General features: G+C 39.7%; 1 protein-coding gene across 3 annotated transcripts in view; it reads right to left on the minus strand.

Moving 5' to 3' along the window:
- LOC139141146 (uncharacterized) overlaps positions 1-24,589 on the minus strand; it is a 164,196-nt gene that overhangs the window by 13,361 nt on the left and 126,246 nt on the right. Inside the window, exons 10-14 of one of the 3 annotated variants that reach the window (XM_070710751.1) lie at positions 15,514-15,679; positions 9,764-9,885; positions 9,371-9,496; positions 8,807-9,007; positions 6,778-6,950 (exon numbers count right to left, since the gene is read on the minus strand). The exons of 1 other annotated variant lie outside the window; for it this stretch is intronic. In XM_070710751.1, coding sequence (XP_070566852.1) covers positions 6,778-6,950; positions 8,807-9,007; positions 9,371-9,496; positions 9,764-9,885; positions 15,514-15,679 — 788 coding nt within the window. The remainder of the gene's footprint in view (positions 1-6,777; positions 6,951-8,806; positions 9,008-9,370; positions 9,497-9,763; positions 9,886-15,513; positions 15,680-24,589) is intronic. One more of the 3 variants, XM_070710752.1, reaches the window with a different exon arrangement.

Consider the following 24,589-nt stretch of genomic DNA (forward strand, 5'->3'; position numbering starts at 1 on the left):
GTTCAATCATGTAATAAAGGGAAAGCGGCTCCACACATCACCTATACTATTTTTTTCGTTCTCTGTGTTCATGTTCGATTTCGTGTGTCTGGCTATTGGTGTAGATATAAGCCATGCCAAGACGTAGCCGTAATCTGGCTGTCGAATGACAGCGTGATCCTTTGACGCTATGTTTCGAAACCAGTGTGTGGTCTCTTCCTCAGTCGCTTTTTGATACTTGCTCCCTTGGATTTTTGTTTCACTGTTTGTGGCTTAAAACTTGTCAGTGTTTTGTTCGTCCAGCAAGGAGGCTAGAATACTTATATTTGGGTCAGTTTGTTGTGTTTCATTTTGTTCGGTCTTTTCTGTAAGATTGTGTACTTGTGCATTTATGAATGTGTCGCCTATGTTTGGATTTCTTTTGTATGCGATGATCGGCTTCATCATGAATAAATTCTTTAGTGTTTGGTCTTTTCCTATTTCTTCCCAGTTCTTCAGGAGTGCTTGTTTGATGTCTTTTGTTTTGATATATGGATTACATGTGGTAGAAAATATCACTTTATTAGTGTTGTTGTTGTGTGTTTGTTTGTGATTTAAATGTGTTCTTCGTGCTGCGTAATCTGTTTCCGCATTGATGTTCGATATTTCTTGTTGTGAATATCATTGTAGTAATTTTTCATTAAATGTTATAACTTTTTTGTTAAAGTCCTCTTCGTTGTTGCATGTCCATATGTACCTTAATGTTTCGCCTTTGATAAGGCCTTTGAAGGTTGATTTTGGATGACATGATCCCCTGTGTATAAGAACTGGAATGTATCTGTTGGTTTTGTGTCGCAAGTGGATTTCTTCACATAAGGTGCGTGAAGTTAGACAAATTGTAGTACTCCGGCGGAATGTCGCAATGCATTGCTAAGAGTGTCACATGACATACCTCTGTCAGGACACCTTGGCATTGAAAAGACTAAACAAAGGCTGCTACAATACTATTATTGGCCCGGTATTTTTAAGGATGTTGCAGAATACTGCAAAACTTGTAGTCCATGTCAAAAATCTGCAAGACGGAGAGCATCTGAGAAAGCGCCTCTGTTTTTGATGCTTATTATAAATATACCGTTTGAGTTAATTGCAATGGATATTGTGGGTCCCTTAAAAAGAACTCGACGTGGAAATAAGTTTATTTTAGTCATCGTGGATTATGCAACTCGGTATTCAAAGGCTTTGGCTATGCCAGACCAGGAAGTCGAGATGGTTGCGACAGCATTGATCGAAGATTTTAGTCGGGACTACCTGGTGAAATTTTGACAGACCAGGGTACAATTTTAATGTCGTGTTTTATGACTGATTTGTGTGCTAAGTTGAAGATCTCAAAGATTAGAACGTCCTTTATCACGGTGAAGAAAATGGATTAACTGAGAGGTTTAACGGCACTCTCAAGGCGATGTTACAACGTTTTGTAGCAGAAGACCTGAAGGAGTGGGACCGATATTTGCCGTACCTGCTTTTTGCGTACAGAGAAGTACCGCAAGCGAGTACCGGTTTCTCACCGTTCGAGCTAATGTATGGTCGAAGTATAAGGGGACCACTTGCTGTGATCAAGGATCAATGGACTGAGAAAAGTTCACAGGAGGAAAACTTGGCGCAATACCTAATAATGATGGGAGAAAGGCTTGCCGACATGAGAAAAATTGTCAAAAAGAACAAACAAAAAGCCCAAACACGACAAAAAAGGTGGTACAATAGGGGAACACGGAAATGTTCTTTTAGGAATGGTGATAAAGTACTTGTACTCTTACCTTCGTCCACACATGAGTTGAGTGCTCAGTGGCAAGGACCATTTACTGTGGTGAGGAAAGTCTCAAACGTTAATTACAAAATTGAGCGAGGTGGCCGTTGAAAACCGAAGTGGGTTTATCATATCAACATGCTGAGAGCATGGAAAGAGAGAAATAAACCAGTGTATTTTGTTGACACTGTTGATGCTGTGTGCAACAAGAACATTGAAAACTCTATGTACTACACAGCAGAGGATCAGAGCACAGAGACTTGGAGAGATGTAGTAATTGCGGATTCAGTAACTGCAGATCAGAGTGCGGAACTGTTACGCTTACTGCAAGAGTACGGTGGTGTTTTAGCTGATGTACCCGGTTGTACTGATCAGGTAGAACACGATGTGATAACTACTGACGAAACGCCAATTTGTCAGAAGCCATATTGTCTGCCACAGGCAGCTAAACAGACAATTAAAGAGGAACTGCAGAAAATGCTGAAAGCTGGAATTATCACTGAATCAAAGAGTCCCTATGCCTCGCCTATCTTTTAGTGAAAAAAAAAACAGGGCGGAATTTGATTCTGCATGGACTTCAGGAGACTCAATCAGGTTACAGTATCTGATGCATATCCTATGCCTAGACCAGATGAATTGATTGAGGAAATCGTTGGATCGAATTATATATCGACGATCGATCTCACAAAGGGATATTGGCAAATTCCCTTGAGCAAACATGCTTGGGAGAAGTCCGCCTTTATCACTCCTTTTGGACTGTATGAGTTTACTGTTATGCCATTTGGGATGAAAAATGCGCCAGCCACTTTTCAGAGGCTAATGGATAAGACATTTAATCAGCCCAGAGAAAAAGCATATATGGATGACTTGGGTCCACATGATCATTCATGGGAAGATCATGTTAAACACCTGCGTAGCATATTTGAGAGGTTACGTAGTTGTAAACTAACTGCTAGACCAACGAAATGCTATCTTGGTGGCAGTGAGGTTTCTTTCATTGGTTATGGTACTGGAAGTGGAAAAAGAAAACCTATGGCAGACAAGGTTAATGCTGTTGTCAATTATCCAACACCAGTGACAAAGCGTGATGTCAGATCATTTTTAGGATTAGCTGGATACTACAGGAAGTTTATCCCAAATTGCGACCCCATTGACTGAGCTGACGTGTCAAAATAGCCCAACTAATGTTCAATGGACTCAAGAGTTGTGTGGATGCTTTCCAGAAACTGAAAGATGCTTTAGCATCGTCACCTGTTCTGGCGGTTCCAATTATAATAAGCCGTTTGTGGTGCAGACAGACGCGTCTGACCATGGTATTGGTGCAGTTTTGTGTCAGTATGATGACAAGGGAGAGGATCATCCGGTTCAGTATATTAGCTGAAAACTCCTCCCCAGGGAGAGAAATTACCCAACTATAGAAAGAGAGTGTTTAGCCATTGGCTGGCCTGTGGAAGCTTTGAATCCTTACTTGTACGGGAGAGAGTTTACAGTTCAAACAGATCACAATCTGTTGGTTTGGTTAGACAAAATGTGTAGGTAAAAATCGAAGGTTGTTGTGATGGAGTTTAATACTGCAAGAGCATCAATTTTCGATCGAGTACAAGAAGGGCAACGAAAATACAAATGCAGACGCATCGTCGCAAATGTGGAGCTCGGATGTACGGTAGTGTGTGAAGGTGCATGAATGAGTAGTGAAAGGGCTGTGGTGACCTGATATACACTGTTTTCAAAAATGCATGTTGAATTTTTCAACCCTTATAGTAATGGTGTTTGCCCAGGTTGCTGTACCCGACTTAGTCAGTAGTTTTTTTTGTCATGTACTTTCTTTTTGATTCAGTAGTATTAGCATTGTATTATTTCATTTTGATTTTTGCTGATTTTCTGAATTATTTTGCCGTACTAGTGATGTAGACTCCCTGTCTCCATCAAAATAACGACAGAGGAATGTGACGTAGTGTCATGTGATTATTATTCATGAGCTGTCATTACTATTCATGAGGGGACGTATATCTCTCTTGGCCCACATGTACTCAAGCCAGTCTCCAGCTTACCATCACACTATGTACGTATCTTAGAGCTTAGTGTAATAAAGTAGCCTCTCAGATGATATACCACTTGCTGTTTCCGGTCGTCTTTACATCCCTTCATCATGGAATACCAGCCTTGCCGGCCCCGACACGTTACCACATAACCGACGATACCATCGTAACCTTGGTTATATAACAAACTGGCTTTAACGATTATTTTCTTCAGGATGTGTGGCTGTCTATAGGCGACCATAGGTGGAGCTTCGAACGTTTTCCTGGCGGTGGAATTAGTTGTAAGGATGTTCCGATGTTTATTGATGATAGATGATATACTTGGCAGGGATAGATGGTAAGTAAGGACGAGTGGAATGCGATTCTGTGAGTTTGTGTGTTTGTTCTGATAGTTGATGTGGTGATCATGTGATTTGTTTCTGGCATTCTTGATGGCGGAGGTGACAGTTTTGCTTTTGTAGTTCCTGTCATTGAAATGACCATGGAGTTCCTCTGTGGCCGAATCGTAGAGTTCTGTGTTTGAATAGATGCGTCTATATCGTACGGCTTGTGCTTTTGGGATGGAATCGATTATATTTCGTTGGTGACAGGAACATGGCAGTAAATACATGTTTTTCTGTCGGTTTGCTGTAGAATATAGTTTGAATATTGTTGCCCACTTTTTGCATGGTCGTGTCCAGAAATAGGACCTCATCGGGACTGGAGTCTATTGTGAATTTGAGAGTTGGGTGAACGTAATTACAGTGTTCATGGAATTTGATAAGTTGGTCGTGACCATGTTCAAGTATTATCTGACGTCATCGATGAATCATTTCGATTTGGTAGGTTGTAGGGAGATGGTGGAGATGATTTCGTTTTCGAGTTTTCCCATAGCTACATTTGCATAGGATGGCGCAAATTTCCTACACATGGCTGTACCGTGAATTTGGAGGAAGAACTTGCCGTTAAATTTGAAATAGTATTTAGTGAGGATAAATTGTAGCATGTCGGTAATGAGCTCCGGGTTTGGTGATGTCATGTTGTGTGCTGTGAGAGCCTCTCGAACCGCCTGGATGCCAAAGTCGTGGGGTACATTTGTGTACAGAGAAACCACATCCATGGTAACGAGAAGGTCGTTTTCGGGTATATCGGTGTCTTTGATGTCCTGGAGGTGGTGTGTGGTGTCCTGTAGGTATGACGGCAGAGCTTTGACTATAGGTTGCAGTACGAAGTCAACGTATTGGGCGAGTGGAGAAGTGACGGCTTGGCATCGTGTTACGATCGGGCGTAGAGGTCTTGTGAATTTTTGTGATACCGTAGAAATGGCCAGCTTTAGGTTGTTCGGGTGTTAGTTTCTTGCGTAACTTGTATGAAATCCGTTTCTTTTGTACCCGTTTCTTCACTTTCTTTTCCAATTCATTGCGATACTGGTTTGAGTGGTCATGGTCTAATTGCTTGTATCTTTCCGAGTCTTGGAGAATGGCTTGACATTTACTTACATAGTCGTGGGTATCCATGGCAACAACACCGCCTCCCCTGTCAGCTGATTTTATCCTAAAATCTTTACTTGTCTTGAGATATTGTATAGCCCGTTTTTTCATGCTTAGTAATGTTGTCATATGTTTTTTTTTGTTTTTAGTCGAGTACTTCTTCCTGGACGTTCCTGGACACGACCATGCAAAAGATAGGCAACAATATTCAAACTACAGTCTACAGCAAAACGACAGAGAAACACACGTATTTACTGCCATCCTGCTGTCACTTATGACATATATTCGATTCCATCGCAAAAGCCCAAGCCGTACGATATAGACGCATCTATTCAAACACAGAACTCTACGATTCGGCCACAAAGGAACTCCATGGTCATTTCACTGACAGGAACTACAAACTACAACTGCAAAAGCAAAACAGTCACCTCCGCCATCAAGAATGCCAGAAACAAATCACGTGATCACCTCATCAACTATAAGAACAGACACACAAACTCACAGTATCGCATCCCACTCGTCCTTACTTACCATCTATCCCTGCCAAGTATATCATCTATCATCAATAAACATTGGAACATCCTTACAACTAATTCAACCACCAGGAAAATGTTCGAAGCTCCACCTATGGTCGTATATAGACAGCCACCCAACGTGAAGAAAATAATCGTTAAAGCCAGTCTCCGATTCACTACAAACGAAACCATCACGGGAAGCTGTAAACCGTGCAATAAGTGCAAAACTTGTCAGTTCACGTACAACACTGATTACTCGGAAATAATCAACAAATTCGCTGACAAATCTCAAACTATTATTGGTAACTTAACCTGCTGCACACGTAATTTAATTTATGTCATTATCTGTGCAAAATGTGACATGTTTTATATACAATGTAGGTGAAACCAAACGCGAATTGAGAATCCGAAACAACGAACATTTAAACAGTATTCGCAATAACAAAGACACTCTGGTTCTACACAATTTTAATCAATCTGGTCACAACATCAAGCATTTTTAATTTTTAGGCCTCTGTAAAACATTTTCAAGAAAAGACAAAATCCACAAACAGTTAGAACTTAAAATCATTGCTGCTCTCAATAAACTTTTACCCACTCAGTCATTCCCATACGGCGCACCACCCTTAAGGCAACTTACTTAACATTGCCTTTTATAAAAAAATTAATCATTTCGTTTTCCACTTTTACAATCCTTTTAAGTTCATTTTTGCGTCAGTTTTCACTTTTTTACTATTTGAAACTTACACTTGTTTCTTTTACAGGCGAACTATGCATCTCCGATTTTACATACAAATTTTCTTCAAGTCTCATGTACGGTTTTCCTTCTCAACATATTGAACTCTCGTTTATTTCCAAACGCACTCTTATTTTGTACATGTCTTACTCATTTTCAAATCCCTGAAGAAGATTCTCTGTGTAGGATCGAAACATTGGAAGTTTTTTATAAATACAGCTCTAAAACTGGTTTTTATTATCGAAATAATTTTTACCTTGATTTGATTCTCAAGTTCCATTTCACGGAGAAGCTGTCGATTCTGATTCTGAAGCAATGTCTTATATAACCAGACGAGGCCCAAGACGATAATCAGAACTGTAACACTCCCAATTGCAGCATACAAAATTGGTAGCATCTGGTTACTAGTTCCTTCACCTGTTGATTTGGCTACAGGAAATAAATAGAGATTATCCATCTTCCAGCTACCTATAATTCTTAGGATATAGAACCAATTGTTCTCACTCTTTATATAATTTTTCATATAATGTATTTATGATTATTCACTACTCAACTATTTGGACGACAAATTTACAACTGAGGATCTCATTTGAGCCTATAAGTTCTCACTTTGTTCTGTCTTGACATAATGGCAAAATTGTGATGGACGGGGGAGGGGCGGTGGAAATTTAAGAAAAGTAAAACGTGCAAACATTGATCCCTGTAAGTATCAATTCAGAAAATATGCCCAAAGCAATTCACCAATTGTAAAAAGTGGACCAATTCAAAATTATTGACCCGATTAGATTAATAAAAAAATCATAATGTAGCCATGATGTGCCGTCAAGGTGTGGCACCGGATTTCAACAGCAAAACCACATCACTTTGCACAATGGACACTATCTGTAATTTTTGGTTATTTTCAGATTGCTCTATGTAGCTGATGCAATTTATTTTTCTATTGCCCTTTGAATACTACAAAATTCCCTATATTAATGATAAACATAGCCGCCATAAGTGGCACGACCACTGTGTTGTTTATAAATTAATTGAAGTCCGGACTTGTATGCAATTTTGGACAATAACAATTCTACGTGCGCACATATTGCCTTTGCTGAGAAGCTAGATACTTTGCATTTCTTCCTGCTGTGGGGAGTTGAACAAGAAACTGAAGCTCATGCACAGAACATAAAAGTACTGAAAAAAACTAACCTTAAGTTAGGGAGAGAGGAACATTTAATTGTGAAAAAGTGAAGTGTCATAGTGACATTAAGAAACACCAGTATTTACCATCCTCATTATGCTTCTTCATTTAGGTAGATTGTAGGCTCGGTATTAACCTTTTTAAGGCCAGAAGCGTCTTAGTGAAAACATGAAGCCAGTATTCATTACCCCTGTAGCATGGTTTGTACAGTTTATTTGCTATTATAACCAGTGCTATTGTTGATTGAATCCTGGTTTTTCCAAGACTTCATGCATAATAAACCATATTATATTCCAGTTTAATTTTCTGTTCAATTTTGGCAATATTATAGTTTCATACAAATCGTTTGTGAAAAAATAACCCCTCTCAAACTGTCCATTTTAAAATTTGACCCCTAACGGTTTGTTAAAGAAAACTCGATCCCTTTGATTCCCACTGCTCTTTTTCCCCCTAAAAATGAAGGCTCCGGTAGACAGGAAAGTGAGAAGTTTGTTCCAACTGGCATCCAACAGCTTGTAGGGAGAGTTTCAAGGATTATAATTCACCTTCAATATTCATGATCTTAGACTGCCTTACTTAAGACATCGACATGTATACACTTGTGGAAGGGAAAAGTCCCAAGCTTTCTCGTGAAGATAAAGGGTAAGTTCTGAAACTTGCAGAGCCTTATGTCTTAAGATCATTATAGTTGTCATTTTCTCCCTTGATCGAAACCTCATTTAGTCATGTTTACCTCTGGGTCAAACATTCAGAAAGGTCGTTTAAATGTTTGAACGGAAAGAGTCACACTTTACTCAAGATGATGGCCATGAATATAAGGAGCTAACTGTTGATTTGTTAAGTTATATGTTTTAGTATGTCGTACGTTTGTCTCAAAAACCACCAGTGATCCGTGTCTTTGATAAGTCACAGTTGCAGTCAGTCAGTCAATCAAGCTTATATTAGATTGTCTATGACTTTGCCACTCACGTGCATGTTTACACTGCAAGGGGTGTCTGCCTTATTGATATACGAGAAGTACTAAGCATCCCGTCCCTGTCACATTATTCTGTAGTTTCTACGAAAACTTTGATATACGGATGGTTTGCCTCGTACTTCTTACCTGAAACACATGTGCACTCTCCAAGTGTGGCATTACAGTTATAATTATACCCGGAGGCGCATTCGCATTTTATGTTGCACGTTTCTCCACAACTTTTGTCGTCAAAGCAAGTGCACCTTCCGGTCACGTGATCGCAGGTTGCATTGTTTACACAAGGGCAGTCCAATTCACAATATTGTCCGTACTTTCCGACTGGACACTCTAATGTATATGCAACAGAGAAATCAGAGAAAGGTAATGATGAACATTTTTGCAATATTAATGTTAATTAAAAGGAATAAGAGGCCCTTTGACGTAGGACAGGTCAAATATGGCTGCAATGGTACGTGATAGATATGGCAGTGCTAGTGATAAGCAGAGATGACATATCCCAACTTCATATACTTCACGACGATATTATGTTCAGTACATTATACATTATATGTTAATTCGACACACTGATGAATGTGCGAAGTGGAAAACACTTAAAATGCCACAATTCAACGATTATTGCGAGCACCAACATTCATAATTGACTCGGAATCAAATGTCACGCTTTAAACGAATGAGAGCAAAAATGTTCACCTTGTTCACAATGTTTTCCCTTCCAGCCTGGACGACACACACATCCAAGGTATCTGTGGCATTCGGCGTCATTTTGACAATCGCAGGTAAGGTTACATGCGTCTCCGTATTTATGATCGATACAGCCTACAACATCGTAGGAAAAACAACGAGTAGGGATCATAGAGGTTATATTGAGTTCATTTCGCACATTTCCGAGGCAGGTTTTGCTATTTGTTTCTGGTCACTTTACTTTGTAGCGTATATGTAAAGTTTTTTTACTATATTTTAGTAAACTATTTGGCAAACATATATGTTAACATATTCTATACATAGATTCTAGGCATAAATTACATAGGTACATAGATACTCCTCTTAATTTAAAACTTCGATTTATCTACTTAATTTACGTACCTTTGAAATCAAGGACAGCTACATCAGTCCAGTTCACGCCACTCTGGTCATGCGCAAAGCAGACGTATGTTCCTGCATTGAAATCCTTGAAACCGACAAATTCAATCGTAACAATGTCCTGCCTGTAATGAACGAAATCTCGTCACGTTATTTAAGAAGTTCAAATTCAAACAAAAGTACGAAAAGTGTTTAGAGTTTGAGACAGGAATTTTTTTCTGGATGAAAAAATTCAATATCGGCAGTGTTACTTGGCCTGCCATACACCTGACTCATGACCCCAATTGAACCGGAAGCAATCACTTAAAGAACAATTATGTAAACAAAAAAGGAGAAATTATAGGATGAACGTCCTAATACTCGCAGGAAGTATTGTTGCGCTTATCATCTACACCCGGTAATCTGAACGATACAGAGTTTGTGCCTCAACTTGTTTTCTATCACCCATCACTTGATCCAGCCTTGGTTTGCCGTACCATCGGTCCAAATCGACCCGTTACTGTTCAAATTCTGCATACCAAACCTCAGAATGATAAGAGTAATCCTCAACACTGGCAATGCCTATTTCGTACTTCGCGGCTTTGTTTTGCAACTCATTGTGAACAGAGCACAAAAAATTAAACAATATTATTTCTGATAGCGTAGCCGCATTAAATGTACATGGAAGAAACATGAAGTCTTGAGTGTGTGCATACAGTTATATCCGCTAACAATCACAGGATTGCTCGGTATATACCCATCCAATATCCCAAGTCTTCGTTGAGAGAGGCATTTTACAAGTTTTTTCCAAAATAAATGATCCCTATGATACTAACCGAAGAGATTGCCATATTTACGCGTTTATTTATAGTTCAGATATTAGTAAAACCGTTTAACGAACAGGTTTTCGAAAAATCATCTTTTACTTGTTCCAAAAAGGCACAACTTAAAGTTATAAAATGTGAACAACTCTTTTCCCAAGTAAGTAAATTGTATCATTCATGGGTATCCACTTTCAGTTAGACAGCGTCCATTGTATACTAGGCCACTTGGTTTCTCTTTCATACAGCCTTCCTAAATTGTTAATATAGAGGTCAATGCAACAAAAGCATTAGGATACTTCAAAGTGAGTAAGCCTTGACCGGAAGAAGAAACTTCTACAAACCCGTGTTGTTTGCCACTAGTGAAGACACCTTCGAAGCCCACGGAGTAAAGTTTTCGTCATCTTTTATTTGTGAAAATTGAAAAATCAAATTCTTTCAAGAGCAAGGGCTTAACATAGGAATAACAATCATTTATAATTTGCATCTATTGGCAAATTTAAACCTTGAGTCTTTGCTTTCTCTGATTCAAAATCGTACATGCCTCTTGTTTTTATTCTTGAGCATGAAAGAGATTTACCTACAACCCCTCTGTATTCCTCTCTGCTGTGACTGCATCGTGGACTTGTGATTCCCCGTGTAGGGCCCGTATCCTTCCGAACCATAGGCAGGGGGATACGGCCTCTTCACGGGAATTGCGAGTCCACGATGCAGCCACAGTCATAGACCTAGTTTTCCATGAATAAACCTTTCAGGCATGATATTTTACGCTAACAGTGGGAAAAACATTGGGACTATTGAAAAAAAATTCATGCGCCGTGTTATGCAGTCATGGGTAGGTCACAGCTGACTTGACCAGGCTCAGCAGTACATGTCCGAGATTAACTTCCAGAACGCCGAAGCTGTTCAGCTGTTGTTCGTGTTTTTCTGTACCAACCATAGGAAATGCGAAAGTGCATGGGTTTAAAACGCAAGGAATTTATTTGATACATGCTATAACATCAATGTGAGTGAAATTTTATTCATCAAATGGCTGGACGTGCAAGCGGTTACGTCGGGACATACTGACAACCAGCCGAACTTCCAAGAACGGGTTCATCATTGAAAGAATTCTGCTTCGCAAACTTCAGTCTTTGTATGAAATTTCAAAAATTATCAATAATTATGTTTTACAAAATCATCAATTGTATGTTAATTATAAATAAAACGAGCTGGGAAACTATCGCTATCGGAGAATAAAACGGGATTTCTGCTGATATGTCTCAAGTGTTGAGAACTTTCGTCGTCGCTGGCAAAAGTGATAAAGGATCATTGCTTCCTTGGCTCGACTTGTTGACTGTCACAGCAGCATGCAGCGTTGGTGGTTATAATTTGAACTTGCAACCCGTAAATGATGCTTCAGAAAATATTGCTGCTGCAGCGGTCACGGTACTCTTGTCTTTGGTTATCGTATATGCTTATGTTGTTAGTGGACATGAATAGATGGTCTTTTGATGAGTTACTAATAGACAAAACAAAATGTCGGCACTAGAACAGCCTCACGTATTAAATTTCAGTGGTGAAGAAATTAAACGATTCATTGGAAATCTACGATTGAAAATCAACATTCATAGAAATTATAGTATCGACCGTATTTTGTTTTTACTCCTTTATTTTAGAATCCCTTATTTCCCTACGCTTCATTTACCTTCAGGAATTATAAAATCAGTCCTGGACAGCTGATTTTGTTTGTGACGAGTACGTTGAAAGAAGTCCGGGCCCCATATCCACCATATGTGGAATACGGATTCATGTATGCCTCTGACAATCACCTTAGTGGTGAATCGGGCGTTATCACAGCTGGCTTTCCTGATCATGATGCTGTCTTCGTCATGAGAAAATTCAAATTACCAGCAGGTGTACAAAAGGTCCTCAAGACACGCAAATTTAAGAATTTCGATCACAGTTCATTTATGCGAGCTCTTCAGGGTGTATGTTGAACGAGCATGGGCTATATTCAAAGTGTATTATTGATTAACGCAAAGGAACGACACAGAGATAAGTGTTTGGCCGAAATCCGGGGTTATGCATGTACTGCCACGGCTGGGGCGACGAGGCGTCATGGCGGCCTGGGTGGCGGTACCGGCTCTGGGTACCCTGAATCCGGCAACATGTTACCGGTCGCCCATGGCAGACCCATGACAGTACCCCCCCCTGGAACTTTATTATGTAAAGCAAGCGATATAGAGACATACAGTATCTTTTCTTGTGAGCTGCTACCTGCAGTGAGGCTTTTTTATTTTATTTTTTTGCGGAGGGTGGGCGGGAATTTTTTTTGGTGTGAACTTGAGCGTGGCAGAAGTTGAAATGGACGATCTATAGCTTTGATCACACTGATATGCGCATGGATAATGACGTGGAAAGGGTGACGCAAGTTGTTTAGGTATCGGTAAATGAGAGCAGTTGGTAGATCAGGCTACGTCTCAAGTGCATCCAGCCAGTGATAGGAGTAGGTGGCGCGTGGTGACCCATACATGTCAAGGTCTAAACCCTTTTCCGCGTGTCCCTCCAGACGTTAACAATGATTATAGCAAAGCCATAATCACCCAATGTTTGTAGTAAACACGCACCGATTGTTAGTTAACGTGTCAGGGGTTACAATGTTCCAAAATAAAAGGCCAAACAAACAAATAATACATGCACCCGCAAACATGTTTATGTAACAAGGTCTCGCAGTCAATATCTCGGGCCAAAAGTGATTGTTACAATATTTGATTTCTGAGAATTTGAACAATCCATTTAAACTTTGGTCAATCATCAAAATCCTTGTGAAAGTCTCGCCACCAATTAACACTTTAAAAGTTGGTTCCACTACACTTGTAAAACCCATTGACATTGCAAGTAGTTTTGATCCTTTTTTACCTGTTATTATTAGTTTGTAAATTTAAGTCATATTCCTAAGGCAAGTTCTTAAATTGATTCATTTTAAACACATCAGTGAACTATTTGGATTTACCAGTCTAAGCTGACTTGAGTTAATGCAACTCTGACCCGGTCAATGGCACCTGCTGAAGAGCACACAAAATGACGATCATGAGAGAGTAGGCAAATTGTGAATTCCTGGTTTTATTGCCAAATTGTAAAAATCTGAGCACAGTGACCTACCAAAAAATGTTTCCAACGCACAAGACATATGTAATTTTGATGCCACTCAAAATTTACAATACTGAAAGGTTAAAATATTTCATCAAATAAACTTTTTTATCTCTGAAATTTTGGGTGAAATAATTGAAAATTCAGTTAAAAAATAAATAATTCCATGTAGTCACAATTTTTTTTCATTTAAATTAGTCTTCACTTTTAAGTTTTACTTTTGTATTATTTTATGATGAGAATGTGAAAATTTAGAAAATCAAGTATGGTGACCTATCTTTTTTCTTTAACATTTGATTATTTTCATATGCCAGAATTCAAAAATCCCTGATAACTTTACAAGTCTCATGGTCTTCCATACCTGTTCTTGTGTTCAAGTATGTTTCACTGTCATGAGCGCCATTTGACCCAAACTCTTCTTTAACTACTATGTACATCAGAGTCAAAGCTATCTCTGTCACTGCTCAGGTATGCTGTGACAGTGACACTGCAGTATCAGAAAAGTACCTGATAGTGACAATGCCCGTTGGCAGTAGCTGTATTAACTTCGATAATTTTGACAACATTTGTGTTCAGTTTATATTACTGCGTTCTTGTTCACTCCCTGCAGCATGTTGAACTGTCCAGTTTTCAGCTTGCCAACACAGCCTGTGTATTTGCATCGTGCATTTTTTTCATTGACAAATTATTATCCGTCTGGACTTTAATTAAAATACAAGCTAATACATATTGATATATACAGACTTTGTCGACAAACTGAATGTTGCGTGCTTCAGCACCCTGTAGGGATGCAGCAAGAAACTGTGGTTGATATTTCGTAGAAATATCGCAAAAATCATCAAATGTTGCAGCTTCTGCCCTATACTAGGCCAAAGTTTAGGTTGTTTACGACAAATCATACATGTTCAAATTTTTTCGAGATAAAAGTCATGAAATATGATAAAATGTTTTAATTATTTCCTACATTTTATTAAAACAATTTGATGACATATAAATGGTATTCATTTTTATCGAACCACCTACCAAATCTTGGAATCGGAAAATGTAAGAGTAAAAGGGAACAAAACAAATTTCAGCCACCCCCCCCCAACAGGCAAAGAAAAACGTTCAAGTCCCCCCTCTACTACCCCCACAAATTTCGAATCCCACTCACAGTTTTTTGTGAACGCAGCCTAAGGACCAACGTCACTGATGCCGCATGCCATTGGCGATCACTCGCCTTTATGTGCGTTATTACAGGGCAACCGATAAAGGTACGACGAACCACAAACAATATGCGTACCGGACGATTGTGACCAAACTGCCACTCGACCACGCCACATGACAATAGCATACATACGCACATCCATTGGTTTTGTGATATGCTCATATATGGCCGCAAGGCGGCCATTTTGCTTCCATATCCATGTCTAAAGCCCTTATGCAGGCCTGCCTCGACTGATGTCATTCAAATTTAGCACGAGGACAACAAAATATGACTGACATATACACGTCAAATAATTTTTGCAATCTTAACCATTATGTTACCTAGTCAAGAATAAAATCAGGGGTCACGATGAAAAGTTTGGTACAAGAGCAACAAATTACCTAACATTTACCGATATTTGAAATTCAAAATGTCTGTCATCCCTGTGTTAACTCTATGTGGAAATATAAAAAATTCGATTTTCAAAATGCTATTGCGGTGTGTTTTACTCCGAGAACGTTGAAATGAGCCCCTCAAGTGGTAGATCAGGAAAGAATGATAAAAGTCTAAGAGTTCTACAAATCTGTCCAAGAGGAGCATTCTAAAGTTCAAAATCAATATATATGTATACGCACTCGTAGCTACTGACCCTTGCGTTCGGGGCGTCGATTATCCGGTAGCCGTCTGTGGTGTTCCGGTACCAGGTAGCCCATGGCAAGTTATAATACCAACAAGCTACTGCCATGTAGTCGCCGTAGTATGCAAACTTGTGCTTTGGTTCGACGAAGATAGCAGGTACGGCTGCCAAGACAGAAAGGAAACACCTAAGAAACTGAGAGCATTTTTTGTCTTTTCCGGCGATATACATGTATATATAACTTGACATATGGGAGCCTCAGTGTAAAATTCTACTTCTGCTGGCCTCACTTACTTTTCAGTATACTTATCTATATGAATAAAAGTTATCATTTCACAAAAAAAATACTATTTAGGCTCCTGTCGCAAGACTATTTACTTCGAAGAAAGAGAAAATATTCATTCAAACGTTTATTTAAAAGCTGCATAATGTGTTACTGGAGTCACATGCGTACTTTACTTCCGAACGTACTCAATTATAAGGCTGTATACAATGCAAAATTTAAAATGCAAAATTCAAAATGCAAAATTATTCTAAATTTTGCATTTCGCATTTTGAATTTTGGATTTTGAATTTTGCATTTTGAATGATGCATTTTCAAGAGCTCTCTCTGTCATCGTACTTGTTAGATGTTTAAGTGTGCATGTTTCCAAATATGTACTGATCTATGTGAAAGGGGATATAACACGTTGTCATCACAGCTACCATGAGCGGTAATTATTTGATAGTGTCATAAAACCAATTGCAACTGACGAGAGGCGGTTTACAGGGTGCTAAGTTTATTTCATTGAATTTTTATCATCAAAATAATTTGGTATAACGATTCTTCACATTAGGCGCCATATTGGGGATACAGCCTAAGAAGTAATTTATTGCCTTAAATTTATCCCTGTGACATGGTGTCATGTCATTACTATTCATGAGCTGTCATTACTATTCATGAGGGCATGTATATCTGTCTTGGCCCACGTGTATTCAAGTCAGTGTCTACAGCTAACCTCTATTGTACGTAGCTTACTGCTTAGTTAAATAAAGTAGCATCTTAGATTTTACACGAACTCGCTGCCTGAAGTCTTCCTTACACCTCTTCAACATTGGAGCACCAGGCTTGCCAGCCCCGACAAGCCACCACATAACCGACAATACCATCATAACCTCGGTTATACAACATTGGTGCCAGCTTGTGCGACTCTAACTCACATTCGCAAGACGGACTTGGAGGAAGCCTGGTTTAACAAACCTTAACCTGTGAGTACTTAATAAGCAACTTTATGAGCTGTGTATGACACACGCCTGGAACTTTAACAAATAACTGTGTGCTACTGAAAGCTGAGAGACTCAGAACAAGCACTTGTGGTGGCTATTGTAACAACAAGCAGCAAGTTAAATATCTGCTGAAAGAAAACTGGAAAACTTTGGGAAGTTTTATCTGCATTGGAGGAGATTGTCGTCCTGTGTGTGTATTGGTGTGTGCCAGCATAGCAGAGTTCCCAGTCCACTTGAGATAAAGTTGTAGCAGAAATGAATTTGCTGATCAACTGAATACTGGTTCAGACGTTGCCATGTGTATGGAGCTAATAAACCAGAGACGGGAAGTTGGAGTGTCAACATTGTCCAGGAGAAGACTTCGAGCGGATAAAAGTCAATCATTGCTAGTAGAAGACCAGTTCACAGTCAACGGCGGAAAATTAAGAACACAAAAGAGTTTTTATGTGCAGTGAACTTAATTGAACTTTGCCTCGGACACTCTCATTGAAGCAACCGGACTCTCTTTTACATGACTTTTGAATTTCTTGAAAATTTTGTGTGCAGAAAAATTTTCACAATTTTTTTGTTTCAGTGTCTAATTAATCTTTCAGTTTGCGCGGAAAAACACACTCTGTTGACGCAAAAGACTGTAAGTACTAATAAACACCTATTGAAACAAAATCTTAAAGATCTAAAGATAGCTTATTTTGCTGGGGTGAACGCCCCTTAACTAAGTACCTGCGTAAATCGTACGACAGGCAATCTGCATTTTTGTGATTGTGCCATTGTGTATCTTTTCATTAGCGGCAAAATCAAAGATAAGAAGCCTTTAAAACACTAGCATTCAATTAAGAAATTTACACTAGTTTGGGCGGGGTCAGCACAACAGGTGGTTGATACCATTACATTCTAGGGGGGACCAGGTAAGTGTATATCATTTACTACAGCTGTGTGCGAGGGGTGCTATCGAGTCAGTGATCTTATGTCCGATAGTGATACTGAAGTAAGTTTTCCCAGTATGTCAGAAGTCAAAGATGAAACGAAAATTAGGACAGAGCCGAATGATGATTATGGCTCAGCAAGTGGTTTAAGAGGAAAAGAATTAACTGAAAACCTCTTGCATCAAAATAAAATTCTTAAGCTCAAATTGCATTTGTATAGACAAGAGAAGGCAAATTATGCAGAACGTTTAGAATTGGAAAGGATACATATAAATACAGAAAAAGAAAGACACGTGCAATAAAAACAAAAGCACAAACGCAAATTGCAGGCTGAAAGAGAAAAACGTGAGCAGGAATAACCGGCAGAAAGACAAAAGCGCGCCCACGATTTGAAAAAGAAATGGAGTTAAAATCAAAGGAAAATTCGCATGTTGCGGATTGTGAGTTCAATGATTGGACTGCTAAACTCCCTCAGTTCAAAGAAGGTGACAATGTTTACACTCATTTTCGTACATTCGAGAGGCTAACTCGAACGTACAGTTGGCCTAAGAGGATTTTGCAAAAGAAATTAGCTCCGACTCTCGATGGTAAGGCCCAGGAGGCATATTCTAGGTTGAAGGAAGACAAAGCCCTAGATTCTGATAAGGTCAAGGTGGCCGTATTTAAGAAATATGAGCCCACTAAAGAGTCATACAGAATTAAATTTAGAGCTCGCAAACATGCAGTTGAAGAGACATTTTGTATGTGGGGCGATATTGTTGCCGATACTTTTGACCGCTGGATGGAAACAAGTGGGTTCCATTTTTAAGTGGGGACAAAAAGTATGAAAGGGTGCGTGAACTATTTATAATAGAGCAATTAGTAAAGGTCGTGCCCAAACAAATGCAAAAATGGTTGAAGGAAAGGCATCCTGGAAACTTTAAAGGATTGATAAAACTGGGTGAGACATATTAATCTGCTCATTCCAGCGCTGCTAGCAATGGACTGAACAGAAGATGGGTTTCAAAAGTTTTGACAATAAAAATAAGCAGCAAAAGTGTTAGGGAAAGAAGTCTGATAACTCATCATAGAGCGGTGAGAAGTCAAAGCCCTCAGCTGCATGTTATACTTGTCGGAAAACAGGTTATTTGGCAATTGCAAGAAATTGTCCTAAACAAAAGTCGGATAAAAATGCAGGTTCAGCATAGACAAAGGTCGTTGGCTATGTCAGAAGTCAGGGTGACAAAGGCTATGACATTTGGGCTGAATTTGGTAATGAGTATCTACTTGGGAGAAATACTTATGTTGGTTGTTTGGACGGTAAACCAGTGAGTATTCAGAGGAACACGGGTTGTTGTCAAACTTTGGTAAAGCCAGAGGTTATACCACAATCTAACTATTTACCAGGAGAGACTTGCAATATTAGTTTTGCAGATGAAGCAGTGCACAAGGCGCCTGTTGTCAAAGCCCACATTAAAAGTGAAATTTTAACTGGACCTTTACGTATACGGGTGTGCAAAGGTATACCCAAGGACGTCCTGCTAGGCGAGGATGCGCTTGCCTTGCAGGATTGCCATGCATTAATGGTCACAAGATTCAAGAGGTAAATGGGTCACGTGACGAACATGATGATTCAGTGGGTATCTCCAGATTGTTTGATGAGGACAATTCAAACAATTGTGAAGCAGATGATGTAAACAGTGGGAGTGAGTGTAATGATACCTCCCATGATGCATCAGCCCTTGACGAACTGTTTGATGAGACTTAAGGATGATAAATACCTTTTTAGACACTTTCAGATTTTTATTTTTTTCTCAATTGAACACGTCCCAAACCCCAATAAAGTATACATTTTCTGAAAGCCCTGATATAGAGCTATCCGACCAAGCACAGTACACGGTCATTATTTGCATAAGAGTCAAGTGACAAGCGTTTTGCTGTACCTTCCAAAAACCGGTTTTTCCCGCCTTACGCGAATACGCTGCAAGATTTCCGGTTGCAATTTCTTCACTGACAAGCCTTTACAATATACCTCAAAACAGTGTCTGCGATTTTTTTTTCGGAGGCTCGATTCAAATTATATGGTGTGATACTTAAAATTCCTTGAAAAGCACCTTCGTCCAACACCTTTAAGAGCGCATTAAAAAAACCAAAGGCATATAAAGTAAATCCCAGACACAGATTTTGAGTTCATTATGTTTCGAATGGACAGTGTGAATTTCAAGCAGCTAGTGTTTGTGAGCGCGAATTGACGAGGTGCCAAAGAAGAGTACTTCATTCACACATTGAATTCGAGAAAAACGCAAAAACATGTTTTGATAATTCTACGCTACGGCATTTGATAATTAAACGTGCATGAGCCTCAACACGGGCATACTTTGTTACGTAGTGATGATGTCTGCCGGGAATGACAGTTCTTCAGAGAAAAAGTCCCAGGAAAATAAAATAAATCGCGGAAAACTACCAATTTTTGGAGCCTTGCGTGTTGCCACAGCGAATGGCTTCAGTGGGAAAAACAATGACGTCAGCCGTCATTACTGATAGCGGGCGTGTCCTAAATTCATATGTAAATAAGCTTGTTTGCATTCCCAGATCAAACTCCCCTCACACGCTACATAGACATTGCAGAACCGTCGACTTGATAGTGTACTATCGCACTATTTGCAGAGTTAATTCTAGGAGACGCCATTGCGCAATTCGCGTGAATAAAATCTCCAATAGCCCTCATTTCTACGTTTGATGCGCCACTAAGGGTGCAACATCATATGAATGGCTCGATCACGCAGAGTTCACGTAGTTCATACATTCGCATAGCTCCCCGAAGGTCATTACCTCAGTCATAGTGTGACATGTAAAACGATTCAGTTTCCCATCAACCTTTGCAATTAAATACCCACTACAGCATATATGGTGGTACATAGGAAGCTGGGTAGAAAGGACTGATGTAGGGGCAACGGTGTATTGGAGCCGTAAGCATGTGGCATGGCGATGAATGTAAAACAACAGCACTGGCCGCTGCATAATGGTGGAAAGCTAGTCGCCACTCGGATTTTTAACGCCAGTATAGTTGATGAACCCAGGATGATCGGGCAGTCCCTTAAATTGAAGCGTTTGCAACGTGTACCGTCCATACAAACGAAATGTTGAACACTGCAAGGAAAACATCTATGATTGTTTTGAAGAGCAACACATTTTAAGTCCGACACATCTCGTTTTCCAGAGTAGCCAGGTCTTTGCATAGAACAACACCCCTGTGTAAAACTCTTCCGCCAGAACCAATGATCGTAAATTTGCTAATACATACGAGTTATGTTTAAAAGTTGAAGTATCGATCACTTTATTTAGGTCGTACGGGTTACACTCTCGTGCTGTATCAGTGTATGAGTAATTGTCGATGTGTGCAAATTGAGGGCAACTCTCGGAGAAATCCTACCGGTGCGCTAAGCTTTGATCATGATCGTTTCCATAGTCAAATCACAGTCCTTGGCAATTTGTACATTTGTTCAAGTCCGACATATCAATAATTAATCACATAAGTTACGTAAACAATTGAATCAAACAAAACGGTTTGCTGTTGCCATCGTTGGCCCTGTTGCATACGTACAATGGACAACTTTGCAGTAGGCTTGGTTGGTTAAGGGGCGCCCGATCTCCAGTATTCTCCTTTTCTTGACTTGATTGACTATAGTATTTTGTGCAGAAAATTCAACGTTTTTACATGTGTGATGATGATGGCCCCCGATTTTCTAAAATGGCCCCCTTGGGACAAGAGTTGGGGCCCACAGTGGTCTCTTCTTTTTAAATCCTAGAATGAACACTGTAATTGTTTATCTAACATGGCGAAAAAGACGTCAACCACCGTGAAGCGGCGTGTGCAGGCTCCGACCAACCCTAAGCAAAGAGTGATAAAATGTCGCACTGCTGAGAAATCGTCGTTGACACGATGTCTTGACCACACTAAGAAAAATGACTTGCTTTCTAGTGTAGACTATGTCTGGAACTGGACGAATACTTGTTTATTGGGCTAGGCTTCAACAAAAATTTAATAAAGGTTTATTGTTTACAGACAGAAGTAATCCTTGTGTTTGGAGAAGTCACAGCACGCCATTATGTAAATTAGCTAGTGCCACGCACTGTTGTGTCACTCAAGGGGGATTATGCATACAGCGATGCAAATGTGTCCACAATGTTTACAAAAGCTCCCCGATTTAACCGGGATAGCCATATGCATTTTTTTTTATTTTTAAAAATCGTGAATTACATGGAAACCATTCCTTATCTTGAACTGGCGACACATCTCAATTCTGGGTCTTATTTCAAGGCGTATTCTCAGAGAATTTTGAAAAATTGACAGAAAAATGGACGATTTGGTATTTATCTACCTTAATTAGATCTAAGTGACATCAGTGATGACGAGGAAGGTGATGACGTCACTGCTAAAGTATCCAAGAACATTTCCACTGGATTAAAATGTCAGCAGGAATATGCTGAAATATTAAAGTTAGAACTTCAATCAGCCGATCCTACTCTTGCAAAGGTGCGAGAGCATGCAGATGCAAATAAAGCATTCATTCTAAAATCAATCAGCATTTTTCTGGCGTGAGAAATTATTGTATCACAAGTGGACTTCTTCACATAAGGTGCGTGAAGTAAGACAAATTGTAGTACCTGCAGAATGTCGCAATGCATTGCTGAGAGCTTCACATGACATACTTCTGTCAGGACACCTTGGCATTGAAAAGATTAAACAGAGGTTGCTACTGTACTATTACTGGCCTGGTATTTTCAAGGACGCTGCAGAATCCTGCGGGAGTTGTGGTCTATGTAAAAAATTGACAAGACGGAGAGCATCTGAGAAAGCTCCTCTTGTTTCGATGCCTATTATAAATATACCGCTCGAGTTAATCGCAATGGATATTGTGGGTCCCTTGAAAAGGACTCGACGCATAAAAAAGTTTATTTTAGTCATTGTGGATTATGCAACTTGGTATCCTAAGGTCTTGGCTATCCTAGACCAGGAAGTCCGAAACTGTTGCGACGGCACTGATCGAAGTTTTTAGTTGTATTGGACCAGGGTACAAACTTCATATCACATCTTATGACTGATATGTGTGCTAAGTTGAATATCTCAAAGATTACAACTAGCCTGTATCATGTGTCAGGAAACTCGTTAAGTGAGAGATTTAACAGGACTCTCAAGCTATGTTACAACATTTTGTAGCAGAATACCCGAAAGAGTGGGACAGATTTTTGCCGTTTCTTCTTTTTGCATACAGAGAAGTACCACAAGCGAGTACCAGTTTCTCACCTTTCGCGCTAATGTATGCTCAAAATATAAGGGGGCCACTCACTGTGATCAAGGACCAGTGGACTGAGAAAAGTTCACAGGAGGAAAACTTAGTGCAATACGTAATAACGATGCGAGAAAGGCTTGCTCAAATGAGAAAAATTGTCAAGAAGAATATGGAAAAAGCCCAGGCACGACAAAAACGATGGTATGATAGGGGAGCAAGGAAACTTTCTTTTAAGAACGGCGATAAAGTACTTGTACTCTTACTTTCCTCCACGCATAAGTTGAGTGCGCAGTGGCAACGACCATTCACTGTGGTAAGGAAAGTCTCAAACGTTGATCACAAAATTGAGCGAGGTGGCCGTAGAAAACCTAAGCGGGTTTATCATATCAACATGCTAACAGCATGGAAAGAGAGCAATAAACCAGTGTATTTTGTTGACACTGTTGATGCTGTTTGCAAAAAGGACATAGAAAAACTCTATGTACTATACACTGAAAGATCAAAGCAACGAGACTTGGAGAGATGTAGTAATTGCGGATTCGGTAACTGCGGATCAGAGTGCGGAACTGTTACACTTACTGCAAGAGTACAGTGATGTTTTAACTGATGTACCTAGTTGTACTGATCAGGTAGAACACGATGTGATAACTACTGACAAAACGTTGATTTGTCAGAAGCCGTATCATCTACCACAGGCAGCTTAACAGACAGTTAAAGATGAACTGCAGAAAATGCTGAAAGCTGGAATTATTTCTGAATCAAAGAGTCCCTATGCATCGCCAATTGTCTTAGTTCAGAAAGAAAAACAAGGTGGAGTAAGATTCTGTGTAGACTATAAGAAACTCAGTATCTGACGCATATCCTATGCCCAGACCGGATGAATTGATTGAGGAAATCGTCGGATCAAATATATATATCGATTATCGATCTCACAAAGGGATATTTGTAAATTCCACTGAGCAAGCGTGCACGGGAGAAGTCCGCCTTTATCACTCCTTTTGGACTGTACGAGTTTGCTGTTATGCCATCCGGGATAAAAAATGCGCCAGCCACTTTTCAGAGGCTAATGGATAAGACATTTAATCAGCCCAGAGAAATAGGCTAAAGCGTACATCGATGACTTGGGTCCACATGATCATTCATGGGAAGATCATGTCGAACCCCTGCGTAGCATGTTTGAGAGGTTTCATAGTTGTAAACTAACTGCTAGACCAACTAAATGCTATCTTGGTGGCAGTGAGGTCTGTTTTATTGGTAACGATGCTTGAACTGGAAAAATAAAACCTATGGCGGACAAGGTTAATGCTGTTGTCAATTATCCAACACCAGAGACAAAGCATGATGTCAGATCATTTTTGGGATTAGCAGGATATTACAGGAAGTTTATCCCAAAGTTCTCTGACATTGCAACCCCATTGACTGAGCTGACGTGTAAAAATAGCCAAACTAATGTTCAATGGACTCAGAGCTATGAGTATGCTTTCCAGAAGCTAAAAGATGCTTCAGCATCATCACGAGTTCTGGCAGTTCCAGACTATAATAGATCGTTTGTTGTGCAGACAGACATGTCTGGCCATGGCATTGGTGCAGTTTTGTGTGAGTATGATGACCA

The sequence above is a fragment of the Ptychodera flava genome, chromosome 9 (genome assembly GCF_041260155.1).
Source record: "Ptychodera flava strain L36383 chromosome 9, AS_Pfla_20210202, whole genome shotgun sequence".
Classification (NCBI taxonomy): Eukaryota; Metazoa; Hemichordata; class Enteropneusta; family Ptychoderidae; genus Ptychodera; species Ptychodera flava.